Consider the following 26,702-nt stretch of genomic DNA (forward strand, 5'->3'; position numbering starts at 1 on the left):
ATCCTTTAACGGCAGATTTTCTGAATTACCAGACACAAGACTTTTTTTTTTATCTCCTCCTGTAAAATGTAACTGCAAAACTGACCTAGGAAAGCAGCGACCTGCTCCACTCCTGTGTGGTCAGAGCATAATGTAGAAGCTACTGAGCTGTGCCCTGCCCAGCCTGGGAACAAATACAGCTGTGCACAGCACAGCCTGGCTTAGGTGCTGACCCTGAGAAATCCAATACTGAACCAGTTACAAACAACCACAAAAAAGGGGCGTATATTTAGAATCACTTTAATCAAAATCAGTTTCCAATACTGGGCTGAAGCACCAGCATTTTTCAGAAAAATCTGAAGAGAAAATAAAATATAATTTCTAAAAATCCCACAAAGAGATGCACTTCAAAGTTGAAATGCCAAAGACATGAAAATACACACTGGCAGAGAGCTATTTTAAACAGGTCACCCCATTAGAACTGGGATCGATTAATTTAGAGAGGTCATCTGCTGGGATACAAAACGGATGTTCTAGTCAGCAGTCTCCACCAGAAAACATGCTGATTCTTTTTTAACAGATGAAACCTGTAAGGGTAAGAAATTGTTTCTGAAGGAAACATCCTGCATTTTAAAAAAATGCCTTTAGGAAAAAGACACTTTGACCAGCCTGGGATAGAATCACAGAGTCAAAAGCTACACTTCTGTGAAAGGGCAAATGTGCCTCCGTCCTTCTAAAGCTTCTTCCACAAGTTAATTTTTCAAATTAACTGCTGTGCTGGAAATTAACTGTTAGGTAATTAATACAGATACACAGCTCAGAGCTTCATTTTCCAACATATTTCACAAACCGTTTCATGCAACAACGCTGTCAAGAATCACCTGGGTCTCATCTTGTTTATTTGTTGGAGGGGAAGAATGGAACATAGAGAATCACAGCCTCATTTAGGTTGGAACAGACCTCTTGAGGTCTTCTTGTCCCACACCCTGCTCAAGCAGGCACACGCAGAACCAGTTGCCCAGGACCATGTCCAGCTAAGTTTTGATTATCTCCAAGGATGGAGACTCCACAACTTCTCTGGGCAACCCATGCCAGTGTTCAACTCTCTCTCCACGGCAAAAGTGCATTTTCTGATGTTCAGACTGACTTTCATGTGCCCACTGCCTCTTGTTCTGTCACTGGGCCTCATACCACTGATCACAACCCTCTGGCCTGGATTGTTCAGGTTTAAATCCACCTCACTGCCCACTTACCTAATCCATACCCTGTCAGCTTGTCTGTAAGGATATCAGGGAAGAAAGGGTCAAAAACCTTACCAACATTAAAGCAAACATCCACTGCTCTCCCCAAAAGCACCAAGCTAGTCACTTCTTTGTAGAGGGTCATCATGTTGGTCAAGCGTGGTTTTCCCTTTGTAAATCCATTATGACTAGTCCTAATTTCCCTCTTGTCCTTTATATGTTTGGAGATACTTTCCAGGGTCAGTTGCTCCACCACCTTCCAAGGGACAAAGGAGAGGCTGACAAACCTGCAGCTCCCCAGATACTACCAGAGCATCCAGAGATGTTCCTTCTTGCCCTTTTTTAAAAAATGAATGACATTCACTTTCCTCTAGTCTTCATGAACCTCTCCCAAACTCCATAACCTGTTAGAGACCCTGGAGCTATATATATGCAGCTTAAGTGCTGCCTAACTTGTTCCCCCTCCACCAAGGGTCAGTCTCCCTCCAGACTTCCCCTCTGATCCCAAAAATCTGTTACCAGTAAAGGCCAAGGTAAAGAAGGCATAGCATAACTCAGTCTTTCCTCCACCATGGTAGTAAGTGGAGACCACGTATATCCTGACAGGGACGCACTGAGGACCTCATATTCTTCATATAATTACAAAAAAATACTGTAAGAATCTTCATTTAGGCATGAAAACATTTTTATATACTATAAAATGCACTGCAGTCAGGAGCAAGAGGATGACTCTTAGGAACTTTAAACATCCAGATAAAAATGTATCGTTCTGTAATATTCCAAGAGAAGTATTCTTTAAGTCCTTCTACATTAAAAAAATGCAAAAGATTGTAAAAAAACCGTCACTGTATAAAACATGTCTGCATCAAGAGAAAGAGAGAATAAGTTAGAAGCAATATTAAACAGAATTACCATCTTCAGACTAGACAAGGATTGTTGTATTTCCCGCAGTCCTCTAATTATCATTGGTTCTAGTACTGCACATGAAAGTCAAAGGCCTCATTTTGATTTTCAGATTCTCTTCAATAATGACATAGGTTTGCAAGCATCATTTACACTTGCATTTGTGTAACTCGAGAGCTGGCAAGCAGGTTTTCCGTGGGTGTAAGATTAAATATAACTCTGTAAGGTCAGGGAGCTTTAGCACATTTACACTAATTTGAGAAATTGGCCCCACAAGATTTTCACCAGTTTCAATACTAAAGTTAGAATTCTTCTTGTAAAGCACATACAGTAAGAACACCCCAAAGCAGTAACATATAATGAGCTGTTAGCTTCTTGCAGAGCTTATCACTGCATCAGAAATGACAAAACTGCACTAACTTGCATGCTCCACTTGTCTTTTCTTCTTCCATTGGGCACAACACATTTAATTGCACTTACTACCAGCTGTAGCATGCACCTGACAAAAAAACATGCAAGCTCAATGCACCCATCCCTCATTAGTACTGATTTGAATCTCAAATGTAGCTTGTCCAGAAAGTTGTACTTTTTAAAGTATTTTATATACGGACTAGCATATTGTTGTGCTGTTTTGGTGGGCTGACCTTGGCTAGGAGCCAGGTGCCCACCAAAACCACTCTTTCACTTCCCTTCTCAGGGGGGGAGAGAGAAAATACAATGTAGGGCTCATGGGTGGTTGAGTTAAGGACAGGGAGAAATCACTCACCCATTACCTCATGGCTAACAGAGACTTGACTTGGGGAAATTAGTTCAATTTATTACCAATCAAATAAAAGCAGGGCAATGAGAAAATAAAACCACATCTTGAACATCATCCCCTCACCACTTCGTCCCAGTCTTAACTTTACTACCTTCTACCAGCTTCCCCACAGTGCTGCAGGGGAACAGGGAATGGGATTTGCAGTCAGTACTTCACACCCTTCCTCAGGGCAACTCCAGTTCAGACTCTTCCCGGGCTCCAGCACAGACTCCCTCCTGTCAGGGACAGTCATTCATGAACTCTGCCAAAGTGAGTCCTTCCCATGGGCTGCAGTTATTCACAAACTGCTCTTCCATGGGTCCCTTCCACAGGGTACAGTCCTTCAGGTGCAGCCTGCTCCAGCATGGGTCCCCCAAAGGGTCACAAGCCCTGCAAGGAAACCCGTTCCAGCATGGACTCCTCTCTCCATGGATCCATAGGTCCTACAAGGAGCCTATTCCAGCATGAGCTTCCACAGGGTCATAGCCTTCTCTGGCATGGGGTCCTCCATGGGCTGCAGAGGGACAGCCTGACTCACCATGGTCTGCACCACGGGCTGCAGGAGAATGTCTGCTCCAGCAGCTGGACCATCTCCTGTCCTTGCTCTCCTTCCTCACTGACCTTGGTGTCTGCAGTTGCTTTTCTCACATTCTCACTCCTCTCTCTGCTATTGTTCTTCCTTTTTTCTCCCTTCTTAAGTCTGTTATACCAGAGGCACTACAACCATCACTGATGGGCTCAGCCTCGGCCAGCAGCAGCTCCATCCTGGAGCCAGGCTGGCACTGGTTCTGTCGAACACAGAGGAAGCTTCCAGCAGCTTCTCACAGAAACCGCCCTGTAGCCCCCCCCCCTCCAATACCAAAATCTTGCCACACAAACTCACTGTAAGCTTTAAAAGGAGGAATCATTCCCATATAGAAAACTAAAATTAAACAGAACTTATAGAAACTTTGTTTACTTCAACCTAAATCTTGAAATAAAACAAAGTCTGAAACACTGTGAGGACTGATTCCTGAAATCATCCTCATCCACTCACCACTTCTCTAACTTCCAAATGCATTGTCGCTTACAGATTATCAAACCTAATCTTAACTATAAGGCAGTAAAACTTTTTAATATCCAACAAGCTCCTGTATCACTTTATATAAGCTTTTCTACTCTTAAAGAACAGTTCAAATAAAAAAAAATAGAAAATACTCTTCTCAACATTTACCACCACACAATGTAAGCAGAGGAAGGTGAAAAATGAGGTTGCAAAAGTGGTGGTGAAGTCAGGTCATTGCTTGAGCCCTGGCCTCCATCTTACTGCAGTCTTATTTATGCTTTGCATCTGGTGGCATCTGTGACCGATCACTGCAAAGAATGAGCAGATCAAAGATAAAACCTCGAACACACTGACATCCAATATGCCCACTGTAATGTTGGCACCTGGATACCAAAGTTACAGTGACTTTCAAAGAGACTTAAGGCTGCCCAATGTTCAAGGTCAGACGTTTCAAAGCCACCTAACGAGCTCAGAAGCAAAGATCTTAAATGGAGAATTTAAAGAGCAAAACTCATTACCTGTGTACACCTTCATTTCATCCTGAAAAAGATTTCTTCAAGGTAGAAAAACAGACAGGCTCAGCACAGCTGCATTTTTCAAATTTACTCTGAGTATTTCATAGGAACTCTTTCCTCTAATGCAAAAAGTCTACCACCTCAAGGGGGAACCCACCCCTTTCAAACCCCAAAACACACACCCACAATCACACTTCTCTCAGCATTCTGTCATTAGAGCTTAGCTCTAACAATGATGAACCAAAACTAAAGTTAACTTTTAAAGTATCGAAGCAAGTAATAGAGGATGAGAACCAAATGAGAAGGATTTTACAACAAAAAAGTGAACACCCCATAACTTACACACACCACCACCCTGGCAAGCAAGAATACCACTTGGTTTTTGTCATCTACATACAGAACCAATCAGCAAGACAGTTACTTTCTCCTTCATATAACAAAGGAAAAATGGCATAATAAGCAGATTTTCTACTTACCTTAAACTATGTATACTAAGAAAAATAATCCAGGCCTATCTATCTGAACAGGTAAGTAACTGCTGTATCTGAGTTTGTGTTCTGACAGCGTGGGGTCAAAGCATTTATGTAACTGCAGATACATCATTCAGCACTAATAGGTCAAACCAGGTATTATTTGGTAGAAAAAGCTTACATCACAAAAGAATGTCTAGAGAGTGCCCAGAAACTAATTTCTTGTATGTGTTTGGCAATTCAGGTCTCCAGAGAAAATAAAATTCTTCTAACTTGGACCACCAACGATTAAAACATCTCTTTTTTGTGTGTATGGATAATTTGTATGTGTTTTGTGGTTTGTTGCTTGGGGTTGTTTTTCATTGAATATGCTAAACACACTTGATGTTCAGAAAATCTCTCCAGCTAGGGACAAGCGCAAGGATCAAAGTGTGGCAATGCAAGCAATCTGTCTATCACACAAGATCAATTGGATACAACATGTAATAGCAGAGACATCTACTGAACCAAGAAATACCTATCCTTCTCCAGGAGATACCCCATCACTGCAAAGCAAGCAAGCAAAGCAGAAATGCATCTTGATACTAATACTGCATAGACAGGCTGACATGCAGACAATGCGAGCAAAAAAAATGATCACAAAACCTCTACCTGAGGTGACAAATAGGTCTGTAATCTTTTTCCTTCTCAACAAAAACAATCTGTCAGGCATCTGGAGACAAGCACATTATCCAGATACTCACCATTTAGAGAGCTAATGCCTTTTTGTTAATGTTTTGAAGGAGTATCTCTGGGAACAGAAGTCTTTTCATCAATAAAGAACAAGCTCAGAAAAGCTTCCTTTTCCTACACTGCAGATGTGTTTCATTCTGACCTCTGACTATATTTAGGGCTGAACAGAACAATGTAGCAGTGATGAGGACCAGATAATACGAGATTTCAGAAGAAAAAGGACTGGTTTCTTGTTTAAAGAATAGGAACAAACGCATGTAACATGAAACAAAGAGCATCTATGTTTATCTTGCAGTATAGCCTGTGCAAGCATTCAGAGAATAATATTCAAAGCTAACTCTGAAAGTGATTATGTTTAAAAATAAAGAACCAATCAGTGACTAAACATCCTGTTATACAGAGATCCTCATCTGGATTACCTACAGCATTGTAATCCTGTATATATGCACCAAATAATGTTTGCTGGACAACTTTTTCCCCACATATTCACGTTTTCTTCATAAAACAATTCCTCTTACAAAAATCGATCTTTATAAACCTAAGGAAGTCAATTCTGAAAACAGGCTGAAAAGCAGCTAATTGCCAAGCACAGACTCCACAGGGGAAGATTAAGTATCAGTACCAGCCCACACATGCTTGTGAGCACCTTTCATGAAATGAGGGCTACTGAACTACTGAGGACCGAATCCTAAAATACAGGAGGACTTTGCAGTATTGCATAAATTCAGTAAGAACTGGGAAAAAAAGGTATTTCATCACTGGTATCATCAGGAAGAAATAGTCACATGAGACTATAAAACAAAATGTGCAAGGAGAAAAGCCCCATGGACTTGTCCTAAATTAAAGCAAAAAAAACTTTGAAGGCTAGCATAAATCACAACCATAAGATAGAGAGTATCACACATCATAAACAATTTTAACAAAACCTATTCCTAATGCAATACAGATACTAGTGAAGAACAATTTCCTGAAACATATTCAGTTTTATTCTGTGAATTACATTTTTTAGAAGCAAGATGGCTTCAAACAATCTGACACTATGCAAAATAAGTGTACAAGCTTACAAACCACAGAGTGCAGCAGGACAGATTCCAGTCACTGTCCAGGCAGCATTTCAAGACACTACACGGGGTCTGAAAATCTCATGTTGATAACTTCTGGGGAGCTAAAGACAAAAGACTGCACTGAGCTGCAGGTTCGTGCAGGGAAGTAGCACGGGGGGAAAGGCTGGCAGAAAGCTACACTTTAGACATCCCCCTATATTACAAGGCATCCTCTCTAGAGATCCTTGCGGAGAAACAAGAAGAAGAGGTTCTTCAGGCCTCATATTCCCATGAAGAGGGGGAGGACAAACACCTTCTGGTAAGGGTTCCAGAAGACAGGTCCCTGTTAGCTGCTCACCAGACAGTACAGCACATTGAGTATGATGCCTTCCCTCATCAAACAACCCTTTGCCCCCATTGACAAAAGCCCTAGAGAAATGGCAAGATTGTGTGCAGAGAGGCTGTGGGACCTCCAGTGGGAAGTGTCCAGGATTGGACTGGACAAGCTGACCTGATTAGCGCTGCTTTCACAGCGTTGAGCTGCAGGACCTCCGGAGGTCCCTTTCAAGCCAGGGTACTCTGTGATTCCATTATGATTCTGCCTGCAATGCCCAGTAACTGAAAAGTTAGGAATTAACAGAGCTGAAGTCATTTAGCAGCTGTAATTCTCTTTTATGTCGCTTTGTATGCTAGCTAAGCAAATTTATGGCAGAAAAATATTGCCACATTAGTCAATAATACACCACTCACATATGCAAAGAGGGCACAAAAAGATGGACAACTACAAATTTAACCATTACAATCATCTGGTCTTGCAATACCAATCTATATGTAAATCCAGTTCTCACAGTGCGATTTCTTGTATGCAGTATCACATGTCAGCATATTTCTAAGAGGACAGAAATGGTAAAGACATGTTAATACAAGCAGTATTAACAGTCTTACCCCAGGACGACATATTTATTAAACCACCCCGACTCTTCCTGCAATTTCTTTGCTCATCCACTATACACATTCACATTGCTGATAAACACACAAAACTCAAAAAAACCCAAGTAAAAACCCTTAAGTATTTCAAAAGAAAACCAAATCATTATAAATCATACCAGGAGAACATTCAATATGTGAAACAAATTAGAAGATTGTCTTCTTTTATATGTCTAGCTTCTTGAGGCCAGTGAAACACTCTGCTTGAAAAGCTTCTTAAGAATTGTTTAGTCTGATGAATCAATCGCTTGGTCCACCTCAGACTGAAGACTCTCTATAATGTGGAAGAGTTCTGCCTTTTTCACCTGCTCCTTCCAACTCCTCCTCTGAGACAAATTTTAGAATTAAATTCTGTTATCACAGCTGGGATTTGTTTCCACATTCTGGGCTTTTGAAATAAAGAACCACTACAGTTCATCACCACAAGCTGAAAACCCCGGGTTTTTTTCTAGCAAGACCAGACAGAACAGCTGAAGCCAGTCTGGATGTTGTTTCACTAAGCAAGATAAAGCAATGCCAACCTGAGACAAACTTTCCCTGGAGGAGAGTTCAGCTCAACTTAGTAAGGTCTAGGTAAGTAATTGAGAGCCTTAATGAGATGGATAAGATTTCTAATGGGCAGTATCGCCAAACCCACATATATACACATACTAAGAAATAAAACTGACAGCACAAATCAAATTAACTGGCACATAACAAATCAGAAATCCTAAAATAAAATTAATGTTGACTTCAGAGTTCCTTTAGCAAGGGACACAAGTTTTATACTGAATAGAGTATGCCATCGATCCACTTAGAGTTAATTTCTAAGCCTTATGGCAAGGGAACCCAAGTTCTTTATATTCCAATGATTAGTTTTCACTGACTTCCACTAGTAATTATTGAATTCCACATGAATCAGAACCTCGTGTTTATTCAAATTAGAAGCAGATTTGGTATTGAAGCTTTTTTTTTTTTTTTTTTTACATGGCATATTACTCTCAATTACATAGATAGCAGCTGGAACACATGCATTTTGGAGGTGGAAGTGATTCAATAATATGCAGTGGGTTTGACTGGTGATAAAATTTTTATTAATTATTTGCACAAACAGTTTTACTAGAGGACTGTTTGCTGACACAGTAGCTATTCCAGAAAGCTAGCAAAAAAAACCAAATCAAAATTAGCTAGATTATCTTAGTCATTGTCAGTGCTGCTGTAGCAGGCTTAGGGTCATTTAATTCCACTTTTAGTCTAATTGTACATTTAATCCTTAAATATACATTCCCTTCATTATCCTTAAATATACCTTCAATTGATTACCTCAGATTTCATTTTTTAGATGGTCTGCATAGTGAATGGATTAACTGGTACCATCTTTGCCTAGAGATTAATTTAGCTAAATCATTACAGGCCATTCACTGTGCTCTTCAGCCTGAAAAGTACTTAATCGTGCAGAGGACAAAAAGCAGAGCACATTGAGAAATCCTGTAATGTCTATACTAAACAGTGAAAAGGGACTCTCTGTAATGCTGCAAACATTACTTGCCCATCCTGATCTGTTGTTCTTCCATTACTGCACTTGGGGCTAGAGCTCTCTGTTCATGGCTAAGCTCATCTCCCAACATCAATTATACACATTTCTGTCAAGTACAAAAAGGAATTAGGAAACACTAGAAACAAATTATACCAGGAAACAATCCACAGACCTGGGCACATCTGCTAAGACACAGATAAATAGAGGTAACATTGAAGAAGAAATAATTTCTTTTATCCTGCTTAGTTTCTAAAATTGCATGAGCATTTTTAAATTATTTATTAGCATCTCTAATACATTCTGTAATAGCTCTAAAGTCTAAAATTCTAAAGTCATATTAGGAGATATACTTATGTACAGATAAAAAACAAATTACAGCTTGAAAGAAACTATCACCTGAAGAAATGAAAAAAAAAATACATAAACTTATAATATTAAACAATTCAGTACCTCCTCTAAATAGAACAGTTCCCTCTTACAGTTGAAAACATCAAGGTTCAGATCATCCAGGGGACCAAAAATATCTTTAATAACCTGCCCTTGCAATCACTATCACAATTAAAACCTGGTTTAGCAGTTAGATAATCAGAGCTAAAGGCTCAATCCTACAGAGCTCAAACTTCAATCCCATTAAAAAGACACTTCCATTTGGAGCATGCGTACAGCTGCTCATGCACACAGGCAAGGGAAAGCTAGGGACAGGAAAGCAGGGAGACTGCACAGAGACCAGATCCACAGGATGGGAAGAATCAGCTGGCATGGCATTTTAAGGCATAAAAATCACATGAAGAGGGCTACATTGCAGATGTAGCTACAATTTTTAAATTATAACAATTTTTAAAATAATTCTTAACTGAACTATTAGATCCAAAGAAAATTATTCCTTCCCTTTCAGACCACACATAAGAACAGCCTGTTACCTATTTGTATTTGGCTGAATAATGTTTAGCTTCTACCAAAGAAGAAACTGCATTCCTGAAACCCTGACAGTGCAACAAACCAAAAAGAAAAGTTTTACTAGAGTTACATGTGGCATCTAAACTCAGCTCCAGAATTTTCTACATCCCCCAAGAATGCTTAAGTATTCAAAGAAAATTGCATTAGATGGACCTTGTTATTCCAGAGATTCATAAAGATCCACAGTTCTTCATAAACATATAAAAACCAGTTACTGGTTTGTTAATGATGCCTCTTAATGCACACCTGAGAAGTGTTTGAATGTTGTGCTGAGAATTAGCACAGTTATCACCAAACACACTCACACAGTTATCACCAAACACACTCAGCCAACTCAGTCACGTTGCCAGGAAACTGCTGCCACTGGCAGGCAGCTGTATGGGAAAGATTCCTCAGCAGTCACCCACACCCACCTCTGCCCCAACATAACATCTGTTTTCTTCTTAAAATCACTGCTGATCCACATACTTAAAACTATCTTTTCCTTATAAATAACACTCTACAATATAAGCAGGTGAGTCTGCTGCTCCTCAAGGTTAGCCAGTTAATGGCATTTTCTATTTCAGACCAGAGGTCAATTCACAATTTGTTTGGTCAGTACATTTACTATATTACACTGAGAGTTAGCCAAAAAGCTCTCCCCCGTTCCTTTGGGGTATAGCTTCTCACTAAGACATAGAGGTTATACCATAAAATTACAGTTTCTTTTAAATAAAAATCTAGACCCAGTCAAAGAGGAGATTGGAATTAATTTTGATAGTACTGATACAGGAATTAGCACTCTCATCTCGTAACTTCTGTAAAAGCAAGGCTTATTTCTTCTGGCAGGTATATTTGGAAAGTTGAGCCCCATTAATACCCCAGCAGCATCTTCAAGAAATGGAGATTATCTAGTGCCTAGTTGGGTTTTTTAAAAAGAAAATCATTAAGAGAAATAAGCTTCATTTGAATGACACTTGTGGATTCTTCCTTTCTTCTAAAAGAAGCTATCAGATAAATAAAAAAAGAAATCAGGGCATTCAGCTTCAACAAAATGTCAACTAATGACATCTAGAAGCATTTTCTCATTCAGTGCTGATGTCATCACTGTTACTAACAAACAACAAACAAGTGATGATTTGCATTTGCCTTTATATGTTACTATACATAATAAGTAATTAGCACAGTCAGTGCTTTTATACCTTTGAAAGTAAAGTGCTTACTCAGTGCCAGATCTAAGCTCTTGCCTTGGACACACAAGGCCACAATATATTTAAAAATATGACTACATCCTGCACACAGAACTGTTAAATTGTGTCAAATCAAACATCTTTGATAACTATGGGCGTGTCAGACATCATCTCCTGGGTGACTACCCGGCTCAGATAGCATTCTTACCAGGGTAACTGTTAAGTTTCTCAGAAAAAAATTCATCAAAATGATCAAAACTGAAAAATGTATCAGCTACATTTAAAGATACACTTCAAATTCAGAGCCAACAGTATCAATCTCAGATAGCATCACACACGCAGACTCAGTGTAAGGGAAGATGCAGGTTGTAAACAACTTCCAGGAACGTATCCTGATTCAGGCCACTTCCTCAGGGCAAAACCAATTTTCTGCTCATTAAAATGTACTACTACATTACAAAAATTACCTGCCTGATTCCAGCTGCTTCTTGTTGCTCCAGCAATCCACAAACTCCTATTTACTGTTTCTACCAAAAACACCACCTTGAGCTGACCTCTTTGTAACTTAAAAATCTTACTCCCTCTCTTCACCAACCTCTTTTTCTTCTTTTTTAGTGGCTAATGCCCCAGGGCCCCCAAATGCAGGCTCCTGATTTCAGGAAGACTGCCTACAAAGCACTGAAGATTCTGTACCATCAACAGTGCTACACTTCCTTGCGTATATCCATCCCTTCTAGGGTACTCCCTTCTCAATAAATCATGAGTTCCACAAGCAAAGCAGTACCTCAAGCCACACACACAACTCAGTGTCTCTCATCAGCAAACAAACAGGAGGGGATTGGACTCATAAAAAAATTTGTCATTTAAAACATGTCATTAATGGCTCAACTCAACTGCAAAATGATACGTTAATGTGAGTAAAATCAGCTGCTACTCTTTATGTTCTTGCTGCAAAGTTCATGCTTGCACATCCCATTTGGCTTCAGTGGATAATCGAGAATAAAAATCCCCAACAAAAACTAAAAAACTCTAATGAAACAGAATTCAGTGGTTCAGCACATAGTAACTCCCAAAATACTCTTAAATAGCCTCTTGTCTTAAAAACACACTGTACGAAGTACACTTGGCTTATCTGAAAAAAGGAATTCCATGACTTCCTAATGAAAAGTAATTACAGTAAATTTAAACATTTTGGTAAATGGACACCAGGAGTAACAGAATACAAAATTCCTTTCTAAGGACAGAGGACCAAAGGAACACATGAAAAAATTAAAAATCTGCTTTATCTGTGATTTGTTTTGAACTATGTACAATTCAACATACTACAAAAGAACTGGAAAAAAAAGCTTTATTGATGTCTCCGGTCATTACATATTTTATTAAAAGCAATGTAATTTAATTTAAGCCATTCCAATTGCCCAGAGCATTCACTCGTTTCTTCAGCTCTTTTGAAAACTTCTTCCCAGTTCTCCAGGTCTCACGTGTTCCAGGTGCCCTATAATCTCTAGGGTCTCAGGGTGAAGTGTTTTCCTGGTGGGCAGCACTGGTTACTGAAGCAGACAGTAGAAGCTGGAGAAGTTTGTCATGATGAGAGATTTTCAGTGCGTGAGATGTCTGATACGCAGCTGTGTGTCTCCTCAAAGAGTGGATGCTTCAGAACTGCCCTTTACCAAGTAAATGCCACAAAAGCACAAATCAGCTGGTTGATGCAGGATGATGTGGACAAGTTCTGCCCATTATCACTTAACAGGAAAAGGGATCAGGAAATAACAGTTTTTCAACTCAAAGAATAGTCAGCTATGCTCAAGAGATGCCCAAGAGCAAAGAGCAACATGGAAGAACAAGTAGGAAGAAAGCAGTCTCCTGTCTATCTCAAACCAGAAAGAAAAATAAATAAATAGGGGTTTTTTTTGCACCAGAAGATAGAAATGTGTATTGACAGTCTGTTGATTGCTTTTAAGATTTGAAAGAAATTGCACACTCGCCAAAGTTTGCTGACACAAGTACCTCAGAAAAGCAAAAGCACAGAACAATATCAACACATTTTTCAAGTTTTTGGAGTGCACTTTTGCATGAAACTTATCATTATCACAAGTAACTTCAAACAAAGAGTATACTATAAAGACAAAATACGATAATTAATCAGTGAAAGCATCCACCATCACACATGGTTTGCATCTCACCAACAACCTACAGACACCAAGCATGCTTACCTCAGTATTTGGCTGTAGTGCCTGCGCATCCTGGGCTGCAGATGGAACTATTGCCCATGTAATGTTGGCACTAGCAGATGATAAGGAGCTGAGGGCACCATTTTTCAGTTGCTCTGTGGAGTGTGACTTGGGCCCAGGCCATCCCAGGATACCTTCTGAAGCAGAAAATAGGTATCAGCTTACAAGAGAAAGATTATAGATTTCTTCCATTCACCTCATCATTCTACTGATCTAAATTAGTTGTATCTCTTCTCTGCTTCCATGCACAGCTTTACTTGAGTAACAAATGATCTTGTACTTTCTGAACTATCTTATGCAGTATCTCAAATTATATCCCTGACTTTGGAAGCAAGAAACACCCTAAATAACCAAAGTAAGCATCTTATAGGCCAACTTATCAGTGGTCTTTTTAAGTCAATGAATGTTAGTTCTACCACCAGACTGTATAATCCTTACATATAATTCTATCTGGCATACCTTAGAAATTACACGAGTATTCCCTACGCAGTAGTTTCATAGTTATGAAGTTTTCCAAGTAAACCCTCCATTTCTTCTGCCTGAAATCAAAGTTTTAAGCCTAGCAACTGAATTTTATCTCTGTCTGTACTACAAAAAGTTTTTTCTAGATTAAGTACTAAAATGCTGTACTGGTCCCAAGACCACAGTTTAAAAGAGGTCTCATTAGAAAGATACACATTAAATATGAATCAACCAGAATTTGGCATCAGAAAAACCCTTATTTCCAGGGGCACTTGATTTCCTGGGTGAGTCTGTATTTAAGAATAATCAGCTGAGGCAAGTGCACACTTGTTCCTCCCTAACTGTTCTAAAACATAGTCTCAACAGTCAAATCAGCAGCCCTCAGCACAGGACTTAAACTTTCAGCTATTAATTACACGCTGCTATAAAATGTAGAGATAGGGATAAGAAAATCACAGCACTTCAGTCATTATCACGATTTGTAAATGAATATACAACTAGTGCCACAGGGAGGATCTCCTCTCATTACTGCCAAGTTTTTAAGATGATGCAGAGCAACACAAAGCACATTAAAGAACATGCAATTTCTCCTCTCCATATCACCAGGGTTACCAGAGATTGCCTCCTAAGTGAAGTAAATGGTTTGATCTGGAGAGGCTATGCTGTGTAGTGCTACATTAACGCTCCCATTATTAAAGAATGGGCCACAAATCCCATAGCTGAACTCTTACCAAATTCTAGAGATGAAACAGTTACAGAACATTCCTCTCATCTAAAATGGCACTAAGTTATGGAGACATGGCACAAGTTCAGATCTACCTTGCTTAGGGTGTTTTTGTGGTGCCATCTTTTGCTGAAGAAAGCATGAGGAAAGCATAAGTAAATAGTCAAGCATAAAATTATTTTCAAAGAGCTGAGTAACCGATGGGGGAAAAAAATTGAGCTTTTTTTCCTTTTTTAAGTCTATTTCATACAATTACACAAAATTCCCCTTGCCAAAGGAAGAACATGTCTGTGGCTCTGCTGTCAAATTATGCTTCTCACTCGTCATTATTCTGCAGTAACAGATCCCGATCTATTTTTCTGGTTTTCCCTGTCAAAAAAGCTGAATAATGGATTACTGCTGCTATTTTCCTATTACAGAGACACTAAAAAAAAAAAAAATGGAACTGACTTCTCTTTATGCCAATCTTTAAAAATATGTCATTCGATCATTTCCTTGGGCTATCCATTTTCTCTCTGCACAAACAATCTATTTGGCCTTCACTGTAAACAGGTTTTTTTTTTTTTTTTAAATCTAGTTTATGTAAATAAGCACAATAAAAAGCTCCCATGTGAAGAAATACCTCACTTCAGGGGAAATTTTTAAGTGTGAACATTTACCTCATCATCACAAACATATTTTTAAAAACACTACACTAGTTTTCCTCTTCAGTGCAAATACATTGTAAAAAGAGCTTTTTCTTTGTCTTTCTCTGCACATTTTAGAGTCTCTTAGAGAAATAGAAACTGTTAGAACTAGGCAAGCATGTTTTCTCTCCTGTACTAAGGGCAATACTACCCTCACAAAACAACAAATATTGTCAGCTTAATCAAATTTTAAACAGATCTTAAAAACACATTATGACCTTGCCAACACCAACAGGATGCCAAGAGTTAAGGTCCAAATTGTAATAAAGCACATGCATCTCCTCAACACTTCTGCATATGAGAAAAATTGTTTTGTTAAACTGTGCATCTGGAGTTTGACTACTTTGCAGAAGAGAAATATGCAGGGAAAGATATTACGTCATACAAGCACAGAAATATAAACAAATAAAAAGTCATCTCCCTGAACAAGTTGAGAAAAATTCACACCTAGTTTCAAAGTGCCATCAGGGAACCTGTGATGATCTTTACAAATCTTACTCTGAGATGTCAGCATTCTCATATCAACCCAAGGGTGATGTGCCATATATCTAATACAGCAGCTCGATTTTCAGGCAAAAGCAATGTCTGATGAGAGAACTCATTAGAAATTATCTTAAAAACAACAAAGACTAGAATAAAATCTCCATGTAGAAAGTGAAAGGCCACAACAATATGGCTCCTACTTCGCTGACATTATTAGTTTTCTAAAACTTCATCACAGTTTCTCATGATTTTTTTTTCCATTTTTTCAGTACACCCAAAATGTTCTCATCTGCACTAGTACGAATTATTTTTACCACAAAATAGTACAGGTATAGCTGTCATCTGTGCCATATCTAATCCAGTTGTTTACTGGAATTTACTTTCCACAGACTGAGCTGCTATCTGTAAATCATTTGATCCACTCTAATGGAGTTGCCATCTTTGCCATTTTATGGGACTCAAAAATTTCTATCACTAGTTCAGTCCCTGTTCTTACAAAGATTTAAGAAAACATATATAAAAACTAAACACAGTATGAGAAAGTTTATCTTCAGAGGTGGGTAAGAATAGGAAGAAATGGCTCTCATTGGTTTGGGTTTTGTCAAAGGCAGATTTTCTTCTCTGTTCTCAGTCATAGCCAAAGACAGCTGGCAGAAAGGTAAATTCTAATCTATTTTGATACGTTTCAGAGCTCTAAAGGAATTCTCCAGAAAGGCAGTCACAAATTATACAAAAGTATTCACAGCTACATAGCTACTTTACTACTTTTAGACTATGCAAAGCGCTACGCTAATTAACACAAAACATCTGTTTCTGCAGCAAATGATGCAAAAATTATAAAGAACGTACCAAATACACAACTAGTAAAATCAGCCAGATCTCTTCCACCTGCACAGTGTTGGTGCTGTAGCTCCAGGAGTGAAAACCCAAGTCTGATTCCTCTGAAAGTTCAGAGCATATGTATATACATAACAAGAGTTCTAATAGAAAATACCCAAAAATTAGCTTCTTTCCCCCTTCCTATCAACACCAGTTTCCACTGTGATGAACACACAGCCAGCAAGTACACCAAGGCACGTGAGAACACCTGCACCTAAGCAAAGTACAGCATCCAGACAACCTACTTATCCTTTCCCTATAGCAGTGTTACAGTTCACAAACACTATTTCAGAGTGCACAAAAGGCTGTATCCCACACAAGCGCCCTCAGGAGAAATGTCTTTCCTTTCTACAGGTGCACACAGCAGGGGGGGGGGGGGGGGGCGGGGAGGAGTTCTCTCCAAAGAGAAGGTTTACCAGGAGATTTTTCAGTTAAGCAATGCTGATAATTTTCTTTTGCTGGTTTTGATTTTCTGGGTACCTGATGTACCTTCAAACTCACTTTTTCATGATAATTGGTGCATGAAATATGCTTATTATTTCACCTACCTCAATTCTGTAAGAAATGCCTTCCTAATTTTAAGTTCTCTGGTCTTGGTTAGGAGACTACAAAAAACAAGCTACCTACATTTTTTTCCCTGGCACAGTCATAAACTAACACCTATTGATAACACTCTTATGACATATTTTCAGTATATTCTAACAAATATCCCCTTAACAATGCAATGGTAGGCCTTGAGGAGAAACCAATATTAGATCCGGATTCCTTCCCCTGCCAGGGATGGATGTGACAGTTTTGTCTCTCTGCTGAATCCCTGCAGCACACTGAAACAGAAACAGCAAATGGCAGCTGCATCTCTGCCTTTCACATGAGACTGTCTTTGCTAATGTTGTGTGGGGACTAGAAAATAATGTTATCTTCCAATCAAAGAAGAGCATGTAAGGAATAATGTATCAGCCTTTAGATAGAACAGCAAATTGCTCTGGTTATTCTTGACAGAAGCAAGACTGGTGAGGGTACAATTAAGGGAGAACTGACTGACCAAGCCAATTTAGTAAAGTACACCAGTAACAAAGAATATGTACTCCCCTGTATTCTTTCCTCACCTTTCCCTGCCAACATGCATTTAAGCACAAATAAGGACTTACTTATCTGCTCATTTTTCTCTTTTGTCATCTCAGCTGCAAGAGAATTCCTAGCTGTCATTTGTCAACAAATTGAAAGCATCTAGATTTTGCCTTTCCTGTTCATTTATTTTCTCCAAAACAGAGGCAATAGAGAATAAAAGCTCAACTATATCCCTTCCCCAACTCCAGAATCATCCCCGATCCATTTACTTCCATGGGAGCCAAAATCAGCAGCTTTTGCACATTGAAGTGAACTTCAGAAAATCCATAGTAAGGATGAGTTTGGCTTTTTTTTAAAAAAAATCTTGAAAAATGAAACGTTTTACACTTTGGAAAAGCGGACAAGGCAGAGACAGAAAAATATAGGAAGGAATTCCTATGAGGAAGATGCTTTATTCAGTAAATGAATGGCTAATGTGAAACACAGATTAAAAGAACGGATTGATCTGTGCAGGCTGCTACTACAAGAGAGGATTCTGTCTGCCAAAACACTAAAATTAAAAAAAAAAACAGACATAAAACACAACATACGCTGGTAGAGCTACATTAAAACAAACATTCGAGTTTGCTCTGTTCTCAGTCTGGGAGCGAAGAATGTTAACAATTGCAGTCAACAGGCTCTGGAGATATCCTTCTGCCAAAGGCTTCAGAGTTGGAAAAAAATAACACTAGAACTTCTAAAGTTAGAAATAAAGATAAAAGTTTCTTCTCCACATTTTTATTTTCAAAGGTACCTGCCCCTTTTCTGCATTGCAAATGAACTCAAGCTTGTCAGAAGGCACTTAATGCTGATCAGCAAATACTTCAGATGTACCTAAGTGGTGACATTGCTAGCCAAAAAGAAAAGCCTCGACATTCTCCTCCATCCTACCAAAAAAACATAATTCCCAAACCCAAAGAAGCTTGTAGAGATGCAATCCCTCATCCTCAACTCACACTATATGTAACCAACACTTTCAGCTAATAATACCCTTCTCCAGCATATTTTTCAATGAAAGAAAAAATATTACAAAGAATTTAGCCAATGATTAATGCACATACCTTTAATAATGACAGCTAGAAATTATTTTTGACATTATTTGACATTATTTTGACTCAAAAGTAGAAACACAGACAGGATTTTGCTTCACTGACTGTTCTTGTCGATGTACCTCCAAAAAAGACAATCACACAAACCCTTCCATGAATCTTCAGAGTGGAAATAAAAAAATGTATTGACTAGCCTTCAAGGCAAGATTGAAGACTTCAGTTTAATCTTCATGTCTGTTTGTAGGCTTGAGGTCTAAGACTGACAAGTTGTGAGAAACATGAAATGGAGAAATCATGTCATCCTTAAACTATTCTATTAGAAAGCATGCCATAAAAATATTTTAAGTCATGACCTACGTAATTGTAGAATCTGGACAAGATTCCACTAGAGTGAATGCCAAGCTGCTTGCTTTCTACTCTAATTACTGGAAAACAAAGCAACAAAAATATTTACATTGAAAGAAAGAAGACACTTTTTTTCTTGTTTAAAAACAGTAAATGTCAGTAAATCAGTTTAAAATAGCTACTATTTAATTATAATCTTCATGAGAGCATTCCATAAGTACTAGGTCAGAAACTCTCAGCTACTTTTAAGTCCTTGCTTTAGAGGCAGTAAGACTGCAAGGCCTCCAGCGCACAGGGAGGTCAGCAAAACTTGTACAATTGGGTATAAAGACACAAGGACACAAGGAAAGAGACAGAGAAAGCATATTAAGTAGATATCTATCTACTTTTAAGGCAGTCCTCTCTCTTTATGGCATAATAGTGAGAGGCTTGGATGCTGAAGGAAAGCAAACTCAAGGGTAGGTTCAAGTCACCCAAGCTAAGCAATTGATCATTTCTCACACTCCACACAAGGAAGACTATGTTGCCTGGATTTGCTTTCATGAACTGTAGGCTAGAAGCAAGAAAATAAATTATCAAATTCCTATCTTGTCTCTGTCTATGCATTCTGCCCCACGCTGCCCACTAGCACCTTTACACCACACAGCAGGTAATGAGACAGCACTGGGATGGAAGCACCTGGCAAGAAATTGCACAGGGCCATGACATCTCACGAGAAAGGTGTTTGAGAATTCCTATCACAGGAGCACATGGCTTCTAAACTAACAAGAGACATTTTCACCTGACAGTGACAGTAAAGGTCATCTTCTGTTGTACCTGCTGTGTATAAAATTTAAATAATTCACCTAGAGAACACAATCAAAATGAAAGAGATCATCTCTCAGAATGAGAGTTTGCTAGTGGATTACTTAAAGGCTTTACTCTGAATAGGTATGAGCTTATGCAGCTTTGATGACTCTGAAACTCTACCGACTCAGCAGAAACGTTAAGTCTATCAAAGTACGCCTGGAAAAGATTAAGTGTGTAGGAAAATCAGTAATCAAGACTTGTAGGCCAGGTTCTTTCAGGCAACTGTATTGCATAATAAGGCCTAGGGAAAAAAAAAATTATTTCACAGACTTTCAGTCAGGGAGAAGAGACTAAATATTTCAGCAGCTTTTAGCTTCCTTCTTAGTTCTTTTTTTTCTTTACTTCCATACCAAAGAATAAGCCCACGCACACACTGAAGAATTAACTGCTTGCATTCACGTTCTCACAGTTACACCAAAGATGCTGGTGTGAACCAGTGCTACAGAATTTTGATCCCTGAAAGGATTCTCGGGCAAGTTTACAGTCTTACAAAGAACAAACAAAAACACTTACTAGATTTTATTATTCAGTTTTTCATAGTCATGACTTTTTTTTAAAAAAAAAAAAAAAAAAGGCGATTCCTTTTAAGCAATTACTAATGTTTTGCTTGCTTTTCTCTCTTCTTGTCCACAGATTCTCAAAAACCATTATCAAGTCAAAACATAGACACTGATTTAACATAGGATTATGTGGACACAGATTCAAGGACATGTACACCTCAAGTCATCTATCTCTTGACAGCTCACTTAGATCACATTGAGATGAAAAACAACCTTCAGGGACCTTGAAACTAGAAAGTAACTTTTCTTTGAAGAATGTTTTTCATCTCTGTTTCACAAACCATTCTTTCTGAAAAAAAGTTATATCAAATAATTTTCTACAAGAAAACAGGAATTTTTTTAAAAATCATGTTCCTTTATGAAACCAATCAGAATCTGGACGTGGGAAAGCCAGCCTGTACCACAGGACAGGTGTCAAAAGCTTTAATACTGTTTTTCCCAAGAACCACTTTCATATGATTTTCTTGCTTCCCAAGTAACCCTCTCATTTCTATTCTCCTCACAATGGGAATGCTTCAGAGGCTGTCCCACCGTGCTATCTCAGTAGCCTTGAGGGCATATCCTGCCCTGCAAGTAAGGGCAGGCTGGGGGGGATTGCTGTGGAAGCACCTGAAGAAAACACAAAAAGCCACCCCATATCCAGAGTTCTGCTGCTGCTGCTTCTCTCACATCTACTCTTGCTCTTAAGACTTGGCAGTACAGTTTATGCATGGTAAAACACTCCACCCTTTCAGAAAGCTAAAGGTCCAACTTTCAACATTATGGACAGACCCAGAACTGGGTGAACTGGAAACACTGAGGTACATGGGGACTGAGAGGCTCATGCCCACAGAGCTCAGTGGAGTATCACACTGACATTTTAGGCTCATAAAAACTTGCTGCAGATTTTTTTTAAGCATGGAGAACTCTTTCCAGACTCAAAGAAAACCACAGACTGAAATAAACCCACCTCAGCAGCATCCTTTCATGCAGAAAACTGGAAAAATTATTTTCACTGTAGCACTGCATAGTATTATTTTTATCAAACAAATCTGTATTGAGATTGAAATCTATTAAGAAAAAAAGAAAGGAGGGGGAGCACAACAAAACAACCAAGCTGGTTCAGCACTGCCAGTAAGAATGTAGATCTATATATACCTCTTCTCCATGCCCCATTTTTTTTTTGTGTTGCTGTCTTCAGGACTGGATTTCTCTGAGAAGACCACCTCTTTTCCTCCTCTCTTCTGATTGCAATACATTTCATGTCTTTTTTTAGGCAATGAACTACAGTGCTTGAAGCTGCAGAAGCTCACGAACTGCTCATCCCAACTTGCCTCTCTAAGAAGGGTTAATTTTGCCTGCTTCAAATCATAATAACACCACAAGGCACATGAACTAACACCTAAGGGAGCTCGTGCTCACCTGATGACAGTGTCCTGTTATGCTGTTGGCCCACTTGATGCATGCTTTGCTGTAGTAGACTCAGGCATTCTCCAAGGCAGCTCAGGGTGGCAGCAGAGGTAGCTTTTAAAAGTAGCAAGTCCTGATCCAAGGCAGTAAGGGGTCCAGAATTTGGGAGAGCTTCAATGGCTTGTACAAGATTCTTCTGTTGTCCTTCAGCTTGGCTCATGATCTGTAAAGGTCCAAAAACATCTGCTGTCATAGGAAATATCACTATGTAGCTGTGAAATTCTTATGGATTGAAATAGTGACAAATGTGAAGAACTACCACAAATGGACGTTAATGTTCTGATCCAAACATACCATATACTCACCTACAAAAACGAAGGGCTTGAGACTACCAAAGTCCTGTAAAAATGTCAAGACTATGTTAGAGAAAATAGTCTCTTAAAATAGTAGGTTCACAGTAGGTTTAATAGTGACTCATAGTTTCTGAAAGTCTTTGTAAGGAAAACTATGAAAATTCTACTTCCTTCTCTGTTATTAACTTAGGCTTAGATTTTCTTGCCTTTGTCTGTGATCTGAGACACTCAGAAGTCACACTGTCCTTCCTCCTTCCCTAAATAAAGTATCTAATCACAATTTAAGAACGGGCATTATCCATTTCTCAAGCATCACTAAGGAACTGTTTTTACAAAACGCAGTAACTTTTAAGTTTACAGATAGTAGCATAGGAAGCAACTTAGAGTACTTATTTCATATCCAATATGAACACCAGCTGCCAGGCAGAAAGTTAACCTCTTTCTAGATTTGGACCATCCAGATGAAGATAAAAGGGATGCTTGTATAGCAGGTAAAAACAGTATTTGAGCAGGCTGCTCTTTAAGCAAACTGGCAAGCTTTCAAAATCCTAAAGCCAAAAGAAAAAGGAGATGTTCAAAATTTCTCTCTCCATTCTTACAGCCTGTAGGAAATGATATATGTACATGACAAGCCTCTTAGACTTACCTTGCAAAAAACTTACTGCAAAAACTTACAGGTTTACACTTGAGGTAGCCAAAGCTTTCAGAAAAATATATCTGAAAACATCATAATAAACAAAGATTCAAGCCCCACTTGTCCACGCTGCTCTACTGTAAAAATGTATTATGAACTTCATGACTTTTTATTATCATTATTATATTTTCAAGTATTGTGAGCTTCCTGCAGCCTTCCTCCGCTACTGTAAATTGACTGATTGAAAAAATATATGTTGAGTGCACTGAAAAGCTAGAAAGGAAACTGAACTCAGAGATGCAAATAACCATTCTTGCAAAAAAAGAGTAGAATCACACAAAAGCTGTTGCTGCAGCCCGTAAATTTAGCCAAATGCCTTGCTGAAGGTTAACATGACATTTTAATAATCAACATTTAAAACAGAGGCCAAAACTTCAGTAAAAGCCACAGACAATTTTAATTCCCTTTGACAGAGAACGAGACCTGTCAGAAGGTGACACAGACCCCTCCAATACGCAGCTTTAGGCAGCCACAGAATCCCAGGCAATGCTCTGCTTTCAGAAGTCACACACTGTGAACCTGAGCTCCATAGCACAGACAAGGTGGCTGCTTCAAAGATAAACAAAAGCAAAAACACCACAGACACACACTTATGCAAGTATTCCTCATTCAGGGAAAGAGCACAAGGAGGCAAAGTGAAGGAACAGCTAGGAGAAAAAAGATGACCATCTCCCTGGAAGACTAACCAATATAATTGTATGGAAAACTGCTTCTCTCCTTTTCCCATCCTGCATAAGAGTGTGAAATTGAAAACCAGACATTCTCATACTTCACAGTGACAGAAATGTTCTATTTTCATTTCCAAATGACTAGTTTTCCTCCTTTTTTTTTTTTTTGTGGGAAACAGCTTACAATTCCAAGATTTGCTTCCATAAAAAATAAAATCAAAAATAAAACTCCGAAAACTTCAAACATTTCAATTTCCCCTCCCCCTTAATTAAGGGCACCTATATTCTTCTGCAGATAAGACAGGAGCACAAGGTAAACTGATCAGGGAGCTTAGAAGACATTTGAAAAATTAACTGAATGTTTGCAGCTATCACCCAGCCCAAAACTTTACAGACTTTTGTAGGCTGTATTCTTCCTAGATTAGGAGAAATTTCCATAAAATCAATGATTTATTCTACCTTTATCCAAAACAAGGTGTTGGTCTGAGTCCTATTGTTTCCTAGCTGACCTAAGATAGCTTTAAAGCAGCCTTTTGATTCATCTTTTCCTTACTACCTAGTTTCATGTTACAGGTGTGATACCAGCAGCTGTTCTACAAACCTGACACAGCAGAAGACATCTGGAACAGCAACTTCTGTGTAGGACTCAAAGTATTAGGACTTGCTGAACACTTACTGTCCAAGCACGGATCAAAACCACACTGTTTAAGGTGCTGAATGACCAGAACAAAGATGAAGAACCTTCCCTATTCTAAAGTGACAGATCAACTCTATGGCATGACATATATTATTGAAATAACTCAACTTTTTTTACATGCTTGCCAATTTTTTTTAAAGACCTTGACAAAAGATTTCAGAAGAGCTGAAGTGCAGTTGTTCTACAGAGAGTAAATCAAGGAGGAGCTAACACAAAAACACCAAACCATACAAGATAAAATTCATTAAACACATTAATCCTTAACAGGACAGCCACTAAGTCACGCAGTTATAGCATCATCCTCTTACTGGTGGGTCTGGTTTTTACTTTCTCCCAGGAGAGGCAAAATGTTTGACTTAAGAGCAGTCTAAGCTAGTTTCAAAATCAGAATGAAAAGCTTTGATTTTGAGAAAGGTAAGTTTTAACTTCCCTTTTCCAAAGTGAAATAACTTGCCTAATTTTGAATTACTTTGCCTTTACATGGGTTTATTTTAGCACCTTACAATTCTCCATCCTTCCCATTTGCAAATACAGACAGCTCAAAGTAGTAGTTCTTTACTTGTAACAACAAAGGCTATTTTTTGCCCTATCTCCTCACCAAATCTCAACTCATTTCTCTTTCCACTCTTGTTCTGAATTTGACACCTCCTCTTCACCTATATATTCTTCTCATAATATCACAAAAAAACTTCACATTCTCAGAAATGCACTGAAACTTCAAAAATACAACTTTATGATAGATGTACAATAAAAAAAAACCTGAAAGTACCATCAGGACTACATGGATTAAAAGGAATTGTAAGTGTGCAAATTTCTAGCATTAGTAGGCCTGCATTAACTTAACTGCCAAGTATTCAATAAGAAGAAGCCTCGTCCTAGGAAGACACCAGTTCAAATGCATGGTTTGCTTCTTTCTCCATCTTCTGCCTGATGCAGGAGAACAAGCAGCTGACATGCGTTCCCTATTAACAGCTGCTCCTGAAGCTTGAAGGAGATTCAGACCTTTTAGCCTGTCAGAAATTCTCAGGTATTGCCAGTGTTCTTGTGGTGGGTTTACTTTAGCTGGTCACCCAGTGCCCACCACTTCCCCTCCCTGTCTGAAAACCAAAAGGCTCATGGGTCAAGATAAGGACAGGGAGGTCACCCAATTACCATCACAGGTAAAACAGACTTGACTCAGGGAAATTAGTTTAATTAGTACCAATCAGAGTAAAGTAATGAGAAAATAAAACCAAATCTTACTTTCCCCCCCTCCCTTCTCAGGTTTAACTTCATTCCCAGTTTCACTACTTTTGCTCCTTCCCCCCAGCAGCACAGGGGGACAGTTAGGAGGAGTTACAGCCTGCTCATGACACATTGTCTCTTCCACTCCATCCTCCTTGCTCTCTTCACCTGATCCAGGATGGGGTCCTCCACGAACTGCCCCAGCACAGGGTCTCTCACAGGGTCACAAATCCTGTCAGCAAACCTGCTTTTAAAAGCACAGGTTCACAGTCCCTTTCAGGCATCCATCTGCTCTGGCAAGGGTTCTGCCATGGGCTGCAGGTGCACCTCTGCTCACCATGGACCTCCATGGGCTTCAGAGGGACATCCTGCTTCACAACGGGCTGCAGGGAAATCCCTGCTCCAGTACCTGGAGCACCACCTTCCTCTCCTTCATCATTGGCCTTGGTCTCTGCAGTTGCTTCTCTCACATATTCTCACTCCTCCCTTCTCTGGCTGCTGTTGAACAGCAGTTTTTTCCCCTCTTCTTAAATCTGTTATCACAGAGGCTCTACCACCACGGCCGATGGGCTTGGGCTTGGGCTTGGCCAGCTGCAGGTCCATCTTGGAGCCAGCTGGCCTTGGCTCTGTCGGACATGGGGAAGCTTCTGGCAGCTTCTCACAGAAGCCACATCAGCGGCCCTTCTCCAACAAAAACCTTGCCATGCAGAGCTAATACAATCATCCTGGATAACATTATATTCAAAGAAACCTGCCATCCAATGACCCTCTCATGAATGTCAGAATGCAACAGGAAACATCTGTGATGTTTTCTTCTGTAGGTCCTCCCCTCCCTACCACTTGCTCCAATACAATCCACAGCTTTTGCTGCTGCCAGCTTCCTCCTCTTCAGAGCTGATCTTAACATCCTGTGTGATTGCTTTCCCTACTTAATCCCAGACACAGG

At 39.2% G+C, this 26,702-nt stretch overlaps 1 protein-coding gene across 1 annotated transcript in view; it reads right to left on the reverse strand.

The window, feature by feature from the left end:
* OSBPL10 (oxysterol binding protein like 10) overlaps positions 1 to 26,702 on the reverse strand; it is a 110,421-nt gene that overhangs the window by 23,532 nt on the left and 60,187 nt on the right. The window contains exons 5-6 of the mRNA XM_082295745.1: positions 22,133 to 22,343; positions 13,570 to 13,724 (exon numbers count right to left, since the gene is read on the reverse strand). Coding sequence (XP_082151871.1) covers positions 13,570 to 13,724; positions 22,133 to 22,343 — 366 coding nt within the window. The remainder of the gene's footprint in view (positions 1 to 13,569; positions 13,725 to 22,132; positions 22,344 to 26,702) is intronic.

Source organism: Coloeus monedula (genome assembly GCF_965178545.1).
Source record: "Coloeus monedula genome assembly, chromosome: 1".
Lineage (NCBI taxonomy): Eukaryota > Metazoa > Chordata > Aves > Passeriformes > Corvidae > Coloeus > Coloeus monedula.